A 14,110-nucleotide genomic window follows, 5' to 3' on the forward strand; every position below is an offset into this window, starting at 1 on the left:
GGGAGTGAAGGGATCACAGTGGTAAAGGAAGGTTCAAGACTAGCATTGAAAATTGGATATTGGGGAGGAAAAAAAGCTCAATTATGTGTGTGGCTACAGTGTTTGTGTCTCACAAGTGATAGACAGATGAAGAAAGACTGAGGAAGAGGCATATGTGTGGAACAGTAATGACCACTGCTGCTCAGTAGATGCATCAACAGTGTTTTTGTTTCCTCGGCAGGCTTTAGATGCCCATTGCTCTATAAATGCTTCCACTTCAAAGAAATCCACAGGCTGAATAGCAAGAGACTACTCTGTGTGTTTATGTGTGAGCTGCATAATGATGCAGCGTTCTGAGCCCAGGGAACATTGCTACTTCAACACAAGATCCACAATCAGCAGTTTTAATTGTTGGGTCTCTCCTTAGCTCATTTCTAGACACAGGCATACCAAAGTAATTCATCAAAAATGGCAATCATCTTTAAGCTTGCATCCTGTTGGTCCATCTGGCTGCTGATTGAGTCTTATACATCAAGCCAGGGACTGACATTTGTCACCAATAATTGCCAAACATGGGGCTGCGTTAGGCTTTTAAGCCCAACACAGCCATCTAGGTAAACAAGGCAGCTCCTATAAGCCTGCAGGCTCATCACCGGAGATAATGCAATCACGATTACACAGCGGGAGGAAAGGATGCTCACTGGGTCTGATTCATTGATTAGCTTACTACAAACATGAATCCCTGTTTTGGTTTTTCCTTCTAAGGAGGAGGTTGTGTTGCAACAAGTCTCGGAGACGACTGTCATCAGTGTTTGTTCGCTTTGATGTGTTTGGCTCACAGACAGCAGGGCTGTGCTAAGTGTTTGATGCAGAGAGTGAAAGGTTGTTTAATAAGGCGTGCTGCACTGGCTTGTTGCCAGGTCTGCCAAAAAAAAAAAAAAATTGAGCGGTTGGACCAAAGCAGCGACTTTAAATTGATCCCAAGAGGAAATGAGGAAAGTCTGGGAGCAAGAGTGAGGGGATGATGGAGGATTTCTGCCACGGCTGTTTGATGTTTTGTTTGACTCATTTGTGCCCGACAAACATCAAATGACATTTAGATATTTCCCCAAACAGACTCAGAGTCATGACTGGTTGTTGGCTCGTGTCTTTGATTGGTAAGCTTCAGTTACAGACACGGAGTCTTAAAGTTGAATGCAGCCCACATTTTGTGCATTTGAAGGAGCAACTGTGAAGTTTACAACAATCGCTTTCATTCAGATTTATTCACAGTCAAATTGACTTCAGCCTGTTTCTTACTTTTCAAGGTGCATCCTGTATCGATGTCTATTAAAGCCTTCACTCAAACATGTTCTTTTTTCATATTTAAGATGAGCCTCTCTTGCTATTTGCTGTGAAATCTTTGAAAAGCACGCACAGTTTGTAGCACCTCTGTCAGCAGCCTGGCAGGAACTGTTGCTGAATAAAATAACATAATAATGCAGAGGTAAACATGTGCAAAACTGTGCAAATTATTAGGGCGAGGAAAAAAAAACACCAACCAGTTCAAGTCCATCTCTTCATCTTTTGAGTCCATTGGCAGTCAATGATCCAGTACAAGTCCAAGTATGAGTCATCGGTGCTTGAGTCCAAGTAGAGTCATGAGTTCTGGATATTGTGTACTACAGCACTCCATTTTCTACTACTGCAAAAGCTTTGTCTGTGTATGGAAGCCAAACAGATCAGATTTGCAGTCTACGCCTGCAAAAAAAGATTTCCCCTCTGTACCTTGAATATTCATCCGAGATCAGCATGCATCAGTGCATCAAACCTGAATGCAATCAGTGTTTAATAAAGGGAAATCCCCAGTAGTGATCTTAAAGGCGTAGAGTGGGCATGTGTAATGAAGAAGAAACTGATTTAAAACACTGTTTTTGCTCTTTGAATTTCAAGATATGCCATCTTTCTTTTGTAAGATAGCCCTATTATAAACCATTGTGAAGAAACAGCTTTTATTTGATTTGATTTTTATTGAAAATGTTTCCAGACAGCCCACATATTTTTTTTATTCTGCATTTTTTTTATTTCTGTATCATCTTAATCAACCTTTGGTAACACTTTACTTTAGAGGTCTGCAAATTTCATCACACTTAGGTAATAATTACACAAAGTTTTTCTTATTTCTTTGAAATTAGCACAAAATTTCTTTAACATAATGTCCAAATGTATTGTAGCAAGTCACTTTTGGTAGGTTTCTGGGGTTTTTTTTCAGTTTCTTTGAAAATTACTGCAAATTGCAAGGTAAGAAGGTGACGATTAGCAAATAATTTATATGAAATTTAATCACAACCCACCACAAAATGTTTTTAGAAGTATCCCAACGTTTCTGCTATTTCCAGAGAAGCAGGTGATAAATAGCTGCTTAGTTCTTGAACACAGAGGTTAGGTTCATTGTTCCCTCCAATTACCTTTAAAATGTTAAGTGAATAATTCAGTTTTCCAATAAGCAGTTGATACTTAGCTATTTGTTATTTAATTCCACCAAGTTTTTTAGTACCCAGTTTGTTGGTATGCATAATTGAGATCACATGCAAAATGATAAACCTTTATGAATAAGCCTATAAGGTTTAACATGATACAACTGAAGGCTTCAGATGTGATGTTCACCAAGAGTGGGGTTGTAAATTGGCCTTACCTGATTGTGATAGACCCTGCGAGTACAGGTGCACAGCAAAACATTACTGGCCAGAAATTATGTGCTAATTTCCACCAAACTCTCACGAATTTTCAGGGTTAATTTTGAAAAAATAAGAAAAACCTTTTTCTAACTATTACCTAAGTGTGATGAAGTAAAGTGTAACCCAATCTTTTTTTGTTATTATTATTAAAATTTGCAAACAGTTTTTTGCTCTCAAAGCCTGATGGACATGTGTAAAAGTGTGAAATATACCAAACTATTTACTACAAGATAAATTATTATTTTCTATTTCGTGTTAACTCTGTCCTACAGGAGAAACATAAATGTAGATGTGAGAGGAAATAACTTGTTATTGAATGAACCTTTTCAAGTATCTATTGATTTTTAAGCTGTTATGATGGTGAGGCTTAAATTCACGAGAATGACACATCTTTAACCTTGTGTATCACTTGATACCATCCCACTAACGACATACACCCCACAGACGTCTTGAGCAAAGTGTGATCCTGTTTTCCTGTGCATGAGTGACCCAAACCCTGCTCCTCTTGTTTCCTGTTCCTGCAGATCATGTGGTGTGCGAAGAGGAGTTTAAGTACGCCATGCTGGCTTTAAACTGTGTGTGTCCTGGTACATCAACACTCATCACTCTATTGATCCACTCCTCCAGAGGACAGTGAGTTCTCTTGCCTTCGTCCTTCTTCTCTTTGACTCTTCTCACGGTCCGAACTGTCTATGAACGCAACCTCTGGGCTAAAGTGAGGAGCTGTTTGTCCCTTTGTTATCACTTTGTTTTTGTTTTGTTTATTCAGAACGGCGCCCCAGGAGGCCTTCAAACAACGTGTAGGAGCCTTTCAAGCCCTCAACAGGTAGGATGCATCCCACCTGTATCACTCTGAGGCAAGCTGAGCTTTATGTTTACCTGAAGTCTCAACCACATGTGGATTTTTATCTCAGATATTTTTAGTAGAAAATAATTTGGCCCTGCAGTACGAAGGCATGTTTTTGAGATTTAAAACATCTTAATTTAAAGTTCCCATATTATGCTCCTTTTCTGCAGTTTAATATGGATCATTGATGTCTTCATGAAATGGCAGTAACATGTTTTGGTCCAAAAAGCCAACAAATCAAGCACAGCAGCGTTGTTTCCAGGCTCTCATAGCCCCTCTGTTCAGAACGGTCTGATTTAGTGGGCGTAGCCTTCATATGTAAATGAGCCACCACTGATACCGCCACGCTCTTCAGCGTCACTGAGAGCAGGGCCACGAGCTCTGGGTGCACAATGTTTAGAAACAGCGAAGCTCGTTTACTCCAACATTACAGGCTAAAACAACAGGCTAACCGCAGCTACAGTTAGCATCCTGAAGCTAACACAGAGACAGGGGGGGCACTGAGGAAAAGCTCTTACATCTGCTCCACAGCACACAGCATTAAAATACTCACATTTCCAGGTTCCGAGATTTGTTGGCGGATGGTTGGTAATGCGCCTGGATTCAGGACCAGTCTATTCGCTAGCCCTCTGTTGTACTGTCCAAAGTTGGAAAAGCAGTCAGCCGTGAAGTGACTAGCACACACATGCACAGTTTTACTGAGTGTAGCTGGCACATTTCCTTGATAAATGAACTCTAGCCACTTAGTCTTGTCTTCTTCCGAGATGGGAAGCTTGTGCATGGAACTATGTGGCTGTTTACAGCCAGAAACAGAGCAGTGATGGCTCTTCAACTTTGGCATTCTCCTCCCTGCTGCTGGAGAGATTTCACTCCAGCAGTGGGGAGGGCAGTGGGCGGGGAGGAGGTTTGGGGGTATCTGCTCCGGTGGACCTGGAAAAGGGAATCGCTGACGTCGGCAAATCCCCAAAATCCAAACATCTCGTTTTAATTCAGGATTTTACATTTACAAGCACTACTAAATACAGGTTTTATCATTAAATATCACATTTTGTGGGCTACAAATTTCACTAAAAGACTTAATAAAGTGATTTTTGCATAATACAGGACCTTTAAAACATCAAGCTTACCATCAATTAAGTGTGCAGAGCAGTCTGAGAGCCATCATGTTGAAAGAACAAGAGGATTTTTTTGATGGTTCATCCAAAGCCTCTTCTTGCTAGTTGAAGTGACTGTTGGGTCTCAGTTTATCATCAGTACTAGACTTGTGTTTGTGCAGAAGTTTGATGCAAAAAATGTCGCCAGTTTCAAGAGCTGGAAGTGGATGTCCTTCAGATATTACGCTTGCTTTGTCCTGTGTTTCAGTGGGTAAGATCTTAAGTGTCATTTGAAAGCATCAAAATGTGATCCTTGTGACATTGCAGCACTTCTCTCTGGAAATATTTTACAAGGGAGCTCAGTTTCTAAACTCCATACAGGCACAGATTGCAGAGCCCTCTTAGCGAAGGTGAAAAAATATATATGTGTTTGTTTCATTCCTCGGATCAACATTCCAACAGGTGTCTTCATAAGTACACTTCTATATCTGGAGTTGATGCCATTTGTTTCACCGTCTGTGATGAAGATACATGTCTAAGATCAGCTTTCCTGCCTTGCACTCACTTCCAGTGAACTGCAAATTTGCTATAACACTTGCTTATATAATGCAGTCTTTGTCACAGGCCACCCACATTCACACTGCCCCCACACCCTTGCTTTTTGTTGTCACCTCTTTAGCCTCCAAGTCTTAAGCTGTACCCCCTGGGGGAAATGTTGTTCACTTAACTGTGTGGATGTGTCCATCTGAGACCCATTGTTCTAACAAGCTGGATGTCCTTGCATCTGTTCATGCGCTGATTGAAGTATTGACCTGCAGCTGACAGAGATGGAAGATGGGACACCTTTATAACCTTGAGTGGGAAATCCTCACATGTTGTCCTGGCACTGAGTTGGATATGTATTAAAGGCTTTAAAGGTCAATCCTGCCCACCATCGCCAATCAATCCCCTTTTTTGTCTCAGGGAGGGTGGTGCATGTTCAGCTGACCAGTGGCACAGAACGTACCGGCGCTGCTCAGCAAACGAAGTGCATCACATCCGCCTGGAGGAAAGTAAATTCTTTGGGGAATATCAGGGCAAGAGTTTCACCTTTGCGTCCTTTCATGCCCACAAAAAGTAAGTCGCAAAGACAAAGAATGTAAAAATGTGGCCAGATCACGCTGACCTGCAGAGCTGACTCTGTCCCCTCACCCTTTAGGTATGGAGTTTGTTTGATTGGAGTCCGCAGATTGGACACCACCAATATCCTCCTGAACCCTGGCCCCTGCCACATCATGGGGGCCTCTGACACATGCTTTTACATCAACATATCCAAAGAGGAGAACTCAGCGTTCGTCAGGGGCCAGAGAGAGCCCACATGGGGTGGCACAGGAGGAAATGCCAGGGGAGTACAGCAAACCATTTACCATGGACTCACTCGCCTGCCAGTCCACAGCATCATCGCCAGCATGGGTCAGTCACATGGGCACAGCACAAAGACTGTGTTAACATTTACACACTGACCTTCTGTTCATAGATTTTATGTTGGTCAGAGGCAGCAGCACAGTCACAGATGTCAGGATGATGCCATTCTCACTAATAAAACATTGCAGGGTGATAAGAATATTGGTTGCTTTCTTCAGAGTGATCACATGTCAGATTATAAGTCACACACTTGATAAGAGCAACCAAAATGTCAGATACTTAGGTTTTACTAACACACCACCTGGTGGACAAGAAGGGAAGGAACTCACAGGTTTTATACATCCTGTATAGGGTTTAAACTCTGAGCTCTATGGCTGTGTGTGTGGGTGTGTTTCAGGCACAGTGGCCATTGACTTGCAGGACTCCAGCGACAGCAGCCCAGAAGGCCAGGATCCAGGGAGCACAGGGCTGAACAGTGCAAGAGGAAGCAGGAGCAGCTCCAGGACAGAGATGGGAGGTGCAAACACTTTGGCCCTGCCTGTGATGGGAGACACGGCTGAGGAAAGACGGCACAGTATCGCCCCCGTCCTGGAGCTGGTGGATGGTGTCAGCAATCCTGCTTTCGACCTGCTGGGAGACCAGTCAGAGGACGAGGGGGGTGAGGAAGGGAAGGAGGACAGTGACAAGGATGAGAGCGCCCACTGGTGGGGCCGACACTGCGAGTAAGCAATGATATGCTGTTTGAGTTTTGATTTGTGAATATGTTCAAGTGTTTAGAGCTAACTGGGATTGTGCAACAGGTGGGTGAAGGGATACCCGCTCAACTCTCCATACATTGGCAGCTCACCTACGCTCTGCCACCTTCTTCAAGAAAAGATGCCTTTCTGCTGCCTGCGCATGGATAAGGTATGGATTTACATGATTTGCCATCCTCACACAATATGTTCACAATTCTGCATCTCTTAATCGCTACACTCCTTCCTCCTCAGGCTTGTCACCACACCCTTTTTGAAGATGCTCGCTCCTACGGCTTCAGAAACAAACTGATCATTGTGTCTGCAGAGAGTGCAGGAAATGGTCTGTACAACTTTATTGTGCCATTAAGGGCCTACTACCGACCCAGGAAGGAGCTGAACCCCATCGTGCTGCTGCTGGAGAGCATGTAAGGACACATAAATGTTAATAGGTGCTGGCCCCGCTGCTAAATACAGCCCTGCTCTGAAATATGTTGGTAGTGTGGCTCTAAATTGAAGCGGAGTATGACAGCAGAGCTACAAAAAAATTAGGTTACACTGGGTGGTAATACCCCTCCTGATCGAGCCGGCAGAGGAGAGAGAAAGCTATTTAAGGACCTTGTAAACATGATTTGTGAAATGTTAAATGCTTTCAGGACAATGTGCTCCACGATCCTGTGTCGTGTTTTGCAGCCTGTATACAAAAGCAGTCAGCCAAATGAGAGTTGAATCCAATGAAAAGGCAATAAAATGCTGAGTCACTCCAGTGTTGTGAGGTTATTTTCGGCTTTTTTTTCCCTGCAGGCAGTTCGTCTGTGTTGTATATCTCAGGTTGAGTGAGAGCGTTCTGTCTCTGTAGCTCATCATGTCACGCATAAATCTCTACTGGTGAAATCTCAAGTCTATTTGTGTTTTGATTGGTTCAGACCTGAAGCGGACTTCCTGGAAGCAATCTGTTGGTTCCCCATGGTGTTTTACACAGTGGGCTCCATCGACAAGTAAGCTACACCAAAGCCCCCTGGCTGCTTTCATTATTTGTATTCCTTCTTTATCTTCTACTATAACCTTAATCTGCTTTCAGTTATGAGCTTTTGCAACCCTCAGATGAGTTAATCTGCCCTTTGATTTATTCTTACTGCCTCTCAACGCTGAGCTATTCTTCAGTTCCCCTCCCACTCATCTTTCCTCTCTCCTCAGTCTGGACAGTTTGCTGAGATGTGGAGTCACTTTCGCAGACACCATGGTGGTTGTCGACAAGGAGAGCTCCATGATTGCAGAGGAGGATTACATGGCCGATGCGAAGACCATCGTAAATGTCCAGACCCTTTTCAGGTCTGTCCAAACTTTTCCACTCTCTACTTTCATTCAAAGTCTTCAATTTTTTTTCTTACTGGTTTTGTTCCTTATTTTGCTTTTCCCTCCACAGACTGTTTCCAGCTCTAAGCATCATCACAGAGCTCACCCACCCGGCGAATATGCGCTTTATGCAGTTCAAAGTTAAAGACCATTACTCTCTGGCTCTGTCCAAACTGGAAAAGGTAAAAGCTTCCAACCTCCGTCTTTCAAAATGATAAAAACAAGCCTTACCTGCAAACTGTGTTGTTATCCTTTATTTAGTATTCGTGGAAACACATCCGCTGAATGTTTGCTAATGTCTCCTCTGCCATAGCTGCTGTAAGTGAGCTATTATAAATGATTAAAGCCTAATGGTTTTTGTTCTTCCCACCCAGTTTCTGCCTTTCTTTTAAAAACCCATTTTATAAATGTTGCCTCCTGCGTGACAGCTAATGAATTTCCCCTTTGGGCATCAATAACATTATTAGCAAATTTGTAAAGAGAGACGTTATTATGAGACAGCATTTTATTAAATCTCTGCAAGCTGTCTCACAGCTGGAGGGACCTTTGTTGGATTTCACAGCTCTCTCTGTGTACACAGTGTTTGGTGTGTTCGCTGATGTTGTCTGAATAAGTTCAGTCAACCACATTACAAAAACAATACAAGTCAGATGCACTGAGATCTGAAAATTGGCAACAAGAATGAATGTCAGACCGAGGACAAAAGTCCATGGATGCTGTCTTTGTGAATAATAAGATTGGAAAGGTTGTGCAGGTTTGATTACCATCACAAACTGTGTGTTTGGCAGAAGGAAAGAGAGAAGGGATCCAACCTGGTGTTCATGTTCCGCCTGCCGTTCGCAGCAGGGAAAGTGTTTAGTGTCAGCATGCTGGACACGCTCCTCTATCAGGTATTGCTAACACTTGAATCCAAATTTCTGCTTCCCTATCAATCAAAACCTGCTATGATCTATCTGCTTTAACTTTTTGCTTTGCTATTCTGAAAGTCATTTGTGAAGGACTACATGATCTCCATCACCAGGCTGCTGCTGGGTTTAGACTCCATGCCTGGCTCAGGTTTCCTCTGTGCTGTAAGTACTCAAACAAAAACCATAAGTCAGTCTGTCAACTGTGAAGGCAAGAGATGTTTTCGACTGTTTTCTAGATGAGAATCACAGAGGATGATCTGTGGATACGGACGTACGGCAGGCTGTACCAGAAACTATGCTCCTCCAGTGGAGACATTCCCATTGGCATCTACAGGACGGAGGCACACAAGCTCCCAGTCTCTGAGGTCAGCTGCTGCTGTTAACCCCTTACTGCCTAAATTAATTAATAATTATAACAACAGATTGTGTTATGTGTTTTTGCATTCTAACAGATGTTAAAGGTCCCATATTACGCTCCTTTTCTGCAGTTTAATATGGATCATCGATGTCTTCATGAAATGGTAGTCATATGGTTTGGTCCAAAAAGCCAATAAATAAAGCACAGCAGCATTGTTTCCAGGCTCCCATAGCCTCTCTGTTCAGAACGCTCTGATTTAGTGGGCGTGACCTTCATATGTAAATGAGCCACCGCTGATACCGCCCCGCTCTTCCACGTCACTGAGAGTCGCGCCACGAGCTCCGAGTGCACAATGTTTAGAAAACAGCGAAGCTGGTTTACTCCAACATTACAGGCTAAAACAACAGGCTAACCGCAGCTACAATTAGCACCTGAAGCTAACACAGAGACAGGGGGGACACTGAGGAAAAGCTCTCACATCTGCTCCACAGCACACAGCATTTAAAATACTCACATTTCCAGGGTCCGAGGTTTGTTGGCGGATGGTTGGTAATGCGCCTGGATTCAGGACCAGTCTATTCACTAGCCCTCTGTTGTACTGTTCAAAGCTGGGAAAGCAGTCGGCCATGGAGTGACTAGCACACACATGCACAGTTTTACTGAGTGTAGCTGGCACATTTCCTTGATAAATGAACTCTAGCCACTTAGTCTTGTCTTCTTCCGAGATGGGAAGCTTGTGCATGGAACTATGAGGCTGTTTACAGCCCAAATCAAAGCAGTGATGGCTCTTCAGCTTTGGCATTAGCTTCCTGGGGAGGGGAGTGGGTGGGGAGGGGGTCCGGGGGTATCTGCTCCGGTGGACCAATCAGGTCAGACTTGCTCCTGATTGGTCAAAATAGGGAATTGCTGTCGTCGGCAAATCCTGAAAATTCCAAACAGCTCGTCTTAGGTTGGGATTTCACATTCACAAGCACTACTAAGTACAGGTTTTGTCGTTAAATATCACATTTTATGGGCTGGGAGGAAAGCCAAAGACCCCAAAATTTCACTAAAAGACTTAATAAAGTGATTTTTGCACAATATGGGACCTTTAAATTATGTCTGGTTAGAGACAGTAAAATGGCTTAAAAATGGGCAAGATTTTGAAAAAAAAAAAAAAAAACTTAAACTCAAGACTCACTTGTGCCTCTAGAGGCCCCAGGTTTGTTGCATTTCATTGTCCAAAGTGACTAAAGGAACAAAACCCACCCCTTTCCTCTAAATAAGCTAAAGTTATCTAGGACAAAGGTGATATGGATCAGGGAACTGACAGGCTCCTGTAAAGAGTAGCTATTATGCTTTCCCATATGAAGTAATAATGCTGGATGTTCAAACTTAAAGTGTGCAGATTTTCAAACTGCTACAGATCCATATGTTGTAGAAATCTCTGTATCTGATGAAAAACTGCTTTTAACAGTCAAATCTAAAAAAATGCATGAAAGCTTCACAAAATCTCAACAAGACTATATTAAAGCTACTCCCACCTGGTGTTAACCAAGACTAATCAACCCAGATGAACCCCTTAAACACCCAACTATTACTATGCAGACAACAACTGAAAAGGATTTTTTGGCAGTTTTTTTGGCGGATGAATGTCAAATCAGTCTTTGTGTTCAAAAATCAAGCCAGCTGAAGCAGTAACTTCCTCTCTGAGAGAGCCCAGATCTGCTCTTGAAGTCATATCGGTACAGCATGTGAGAAGCCTCCATCTGATTTCTTTGGTTGTATTCAGAGTTTGAATAAAAGCTGCTACCTGAATAAAGCAGCCAAAATCCTGTCTAAACACTTCCTCTGCACCCAATTTTGGCTTTGAAAAGAGTTGATTTCGAAACCAGTATTCACCACGAGGGAAGACAGAATCCATGCTGAAATCCTTCAGGGTCAGTGTCTGTTAAATGACAGCACTGACGCAGGAAGAACAGCAAAATTTGAAGTTTCACCTCAGAGACACAGAGGAAATCAGCAACAACTGGAGGCGTTTAACACAGACTGAAAAATTAAAATCAAAGAAGGTTTCCTTTGAAAAGGAGCCTCTCCAAATGTTTGTTTTAAAGATGAAAACAGTCTCTGGTTCTTCTGTATGTGTTGATCTGGAAAAGGAATCCTTAAGTTTGTGTATGATCACATTTGTGTGTCACAGTCCCAAGTATCCATCACAGTGGAAGACTACGAGGACACACGGGAACCCAGGGAGCCCCTACTGTCCCGGTCCGGTGCCCACCGTAACTCCACCTCCTCTGAGCCCATCTCCACCTCTTCCCACTCCTCTGACCACCCACTGCTCAGAAGGAAGAGCATGCAGTGGGCACGGCGGCTGAGCAGGAAGGGAGGTCGGGGGTCCAGTGCAGCTAAAGGGGGTCCGGGCAGTGCAACAGAAAGGATCAGCCAGCAGAGACTGACACTGTTCAGACGCTCAGAGAGGCAAGAACTTAACGCTCTGGTGCGAACAAGGATGAAACACTTGGGTCTATCTCCAACTGGATTCAGTAAGTATAAATCAAATAAAAAAATACTCAGCTCAGAAAGGACACATCTATCATTCAGCTGTTCAAAGCACTTGTGTTAATTTTGTATTTGTGGCGGATGAGATTCCTACTTTCAGACAGACCAGACCTTCTAATGAAATTCTCATAGGCTGCAGAGAATTATTCTATTTCTTATTTCTAGTTGGAAACTGTCTCTGATCATAATAATGCGGTGTCCAATTTACCAAAATGTGATACAGTGAAATCACTCAGATTGAGACTGAATGACTCTCTATTTGAGGATTTTTCAAAGAGCTTGGGGAAACATCAACAGCACCCTCTGGTGTCATGTCTGAAAAACACAGGAGGCTTGGTATTAATTTAGAGCAGAGGTCTTCAACAGGGATCTGCAGCTCCTAGGGGTCTGTGGAGGTACTGCTGTGACATTTTTGGTTGATTAGGGAATTATTTAATATACTTTCAAATAACTGTTCCCTAATATTTTGGTTTTAACTGATGTTTTGGTCTTTGAACACACATCAGTGCACACAGCAACACAGCAGCTCTGTCAAACTGCACACAGGTTCACTCAACATTCATTTCTAGCTCCTCAAGACTGTATCGCTCCTCTGCTAATCATGCGGCCACATGTTTCATATTGGCTCTGTCAGATTCCTCAGAATAGCTTAATACTGAATGCACACTAACATGGTAGGTTTGTACGTAGTACTGGGCCCAGTTGCATATAAGATTTTCTTATTCTTTCTTTCTTTCTTTCTTGTTATCTTTAGTAGCGTATTTTTAAGTTTCTAACACAAAATACACAACAGGTCTAATTAAATCCAGATCAAAATGATCTGGATTTGGAAATCCCATTTCTTGCCATCCAGAATCATGTAATCTGTCTCAGTTTTATGCCGATTTTCCAAAACATCATTGGATGGAAAACCCTGATTCAGATACACAATTTTCAAGATTACTGAATCCAGATTACTAGTGATCTAAATGGGACAGCGTATCACAATGTTGCTACCAGCTCTGTAAAGAACAACAGGTAGATAAGCCAGCATGGGGTCATTGTAGGTGTTTTTCATATTGAGGAAATAAATAAATAAATAATCCACATCTATTTTTAATTTATTTTATGAGCCCTCACCTAGGCCCCAACAAATGAATAACAAATGTGCAAAAAAAAAAAAAAAAAGTGGATATTTTGCAAGCTTCTTTAATGTGAAAAAATAAAAAAATAAAGAGGCTAACTGTCCAGTAGTTAGCAAAATAAAAAAAAAGGTTAAGGGTTCTTCTTCATCTGTGAAGGAGAGTCCAGCTTTTTTAAGCTCTGCTTTTGGAAAGCAGAACTGAAGTTTTTCTCTGGTTTGCTGCAGTTTGCTCAGCTTGATTTGTTCCTCTGCCAGGAGTATCTGTGCTTCTGCTTTTTCAGTTTCTCTTTGTTTTTACTTTACTTAACTGAAAGGCTTCATTGGTAGCCTAAGTTAACTTTATCTACTTAATCTCAGTAATGGTTTAACAAGTCAAGTGCAAAATACAAATAGAATTATTGACACTAATTTGTACAAATGATGTATTATTTGACCAATTTAAAGTTTTGATACATTTTCTTCCGGATATCCACCTTGAAATCCTACCCTCTGTTGGGATCAGGACAATCCTGTTTTTGTTTTTTGTTTTTTGTTTTTTTTTTATCAAAGTTATCCAAATCCTACAGAGAAGTTCTGAAAAACACAACCTGAAGGTTTGAAATGGATTAAAACTAGGATTGGATTACATGATGTAATCCGGTTTTGAAATCCTTATTTCCCTTTTGTACAACCCATTTTCAGAATTTAATCCAATCTGATAGCCAAAATCCAATTGGATTACCTTTTAACAACTGGCCCAGGAAAATCAAAATCCACCAAATCTACTGAAAGCCTTTCCAACACAGACTCTGAGGACAGAAAGCGAAAATAAGCCTCTGAACAGGGTCACAGACGGGGGACTGTGGCTCCTGGCACTTTCAAACGATAGAAAACATCTTCTTACAACTTAAGTGAAGTGGAGAAGCTAAAAATGATTAAAAGTGTTACCTCTGCAGTTTCAATTCCTCTGATTCTTGGAAGTAAAAAAAAAAAAATACAGTAGTTATTTAGGTTATAACTTCTCCCATAAAAGGCAACAAACCCTACAAAAATATCCTGACTGTCCATTT

The 14,110-nt window shown here is 42.1% G+C and overlaps 1 protein-coding gene across 2 annotated transcripts in view; it reads left to right on the top strand.

Annotated features, from left to right (window-relative positions):
* The window catches only part of kcnt2b (potassium sodium-activated channel subfamily T member 2b), a 49,919-nt gene that overhangs the window by 33,834 nt on the left and 1,975 nt on the right, over positions 1-14,110 (top strand). The window contains exons 15-28 of one of the 2 annotated variants that reach the window (XM_074696538.1): positions 3,221-3,329; positions 3,466-3,522; positions 5,601-5,753; positions 5,836-6,089; positions 6,439-6,763; positions 6,842-6,947; positions 7,031-7,203; positions 7,702-7,773; positions 7,973-8,107; positions 8,202-8,313; positions 8,920-9,021; positions 9,118-9,201; positions 9,276-9,404; positions 11,577-11,922. In XM_074696538.1, coding sequence (XP_074552639.1) covers positions 3,221-3,329; positions 3,466-3,522; positions 5,601-5,753; positions 5,836-6,089; positions 6,439-6,763; positions 6,842-6,947; positions 7,031-7,203; positions 7,702-7,773; positions 7,973-8,107; positions 8,202-8,313; positions 8,920-9,021; positions 9,118-9,201; positions 9,276-9,404; positions 11,577-11,922 — 2,157 coding nt within the window. The remainder of the gene's footprint in view (positions 1-3,220; positions 3,330-3,465; positions 3,523-5,600; positions 5,754-5,835; positions 6,090-6,438; positions 6,764-6,841; positions 6,948-7,030; positions 7,204-7,701; positions 7,774-7,972; positions 8,108-8,201; positions 8,314-8,919; positions 9,022-9,117; positions 9,202-9,275; positions 9,405-11,576; positions 11,923-14,110) is intronic. The other variant, XM_074696539.1, reaches the window with a different exon arrangement.

Source organism: Halichoeres trimaculatus, unplaced genomic scaffold (genome assembly GCF_033239565.1).
Source record: "Halichoeres trimaculatus isolate MK-OKI-2021-1 unplaced genomic scaffold, fHalTri1.1 fHalTri1_scaffold_20, whole genome shotgun sequence".
In the NCBI taxonomy this organism is placed as follows: Eukaryota; Metazoa; Chordata; class Actinopteri; order Labriformes; family Labridae; genus Halichoeres; species Halichoeres trimaculatus.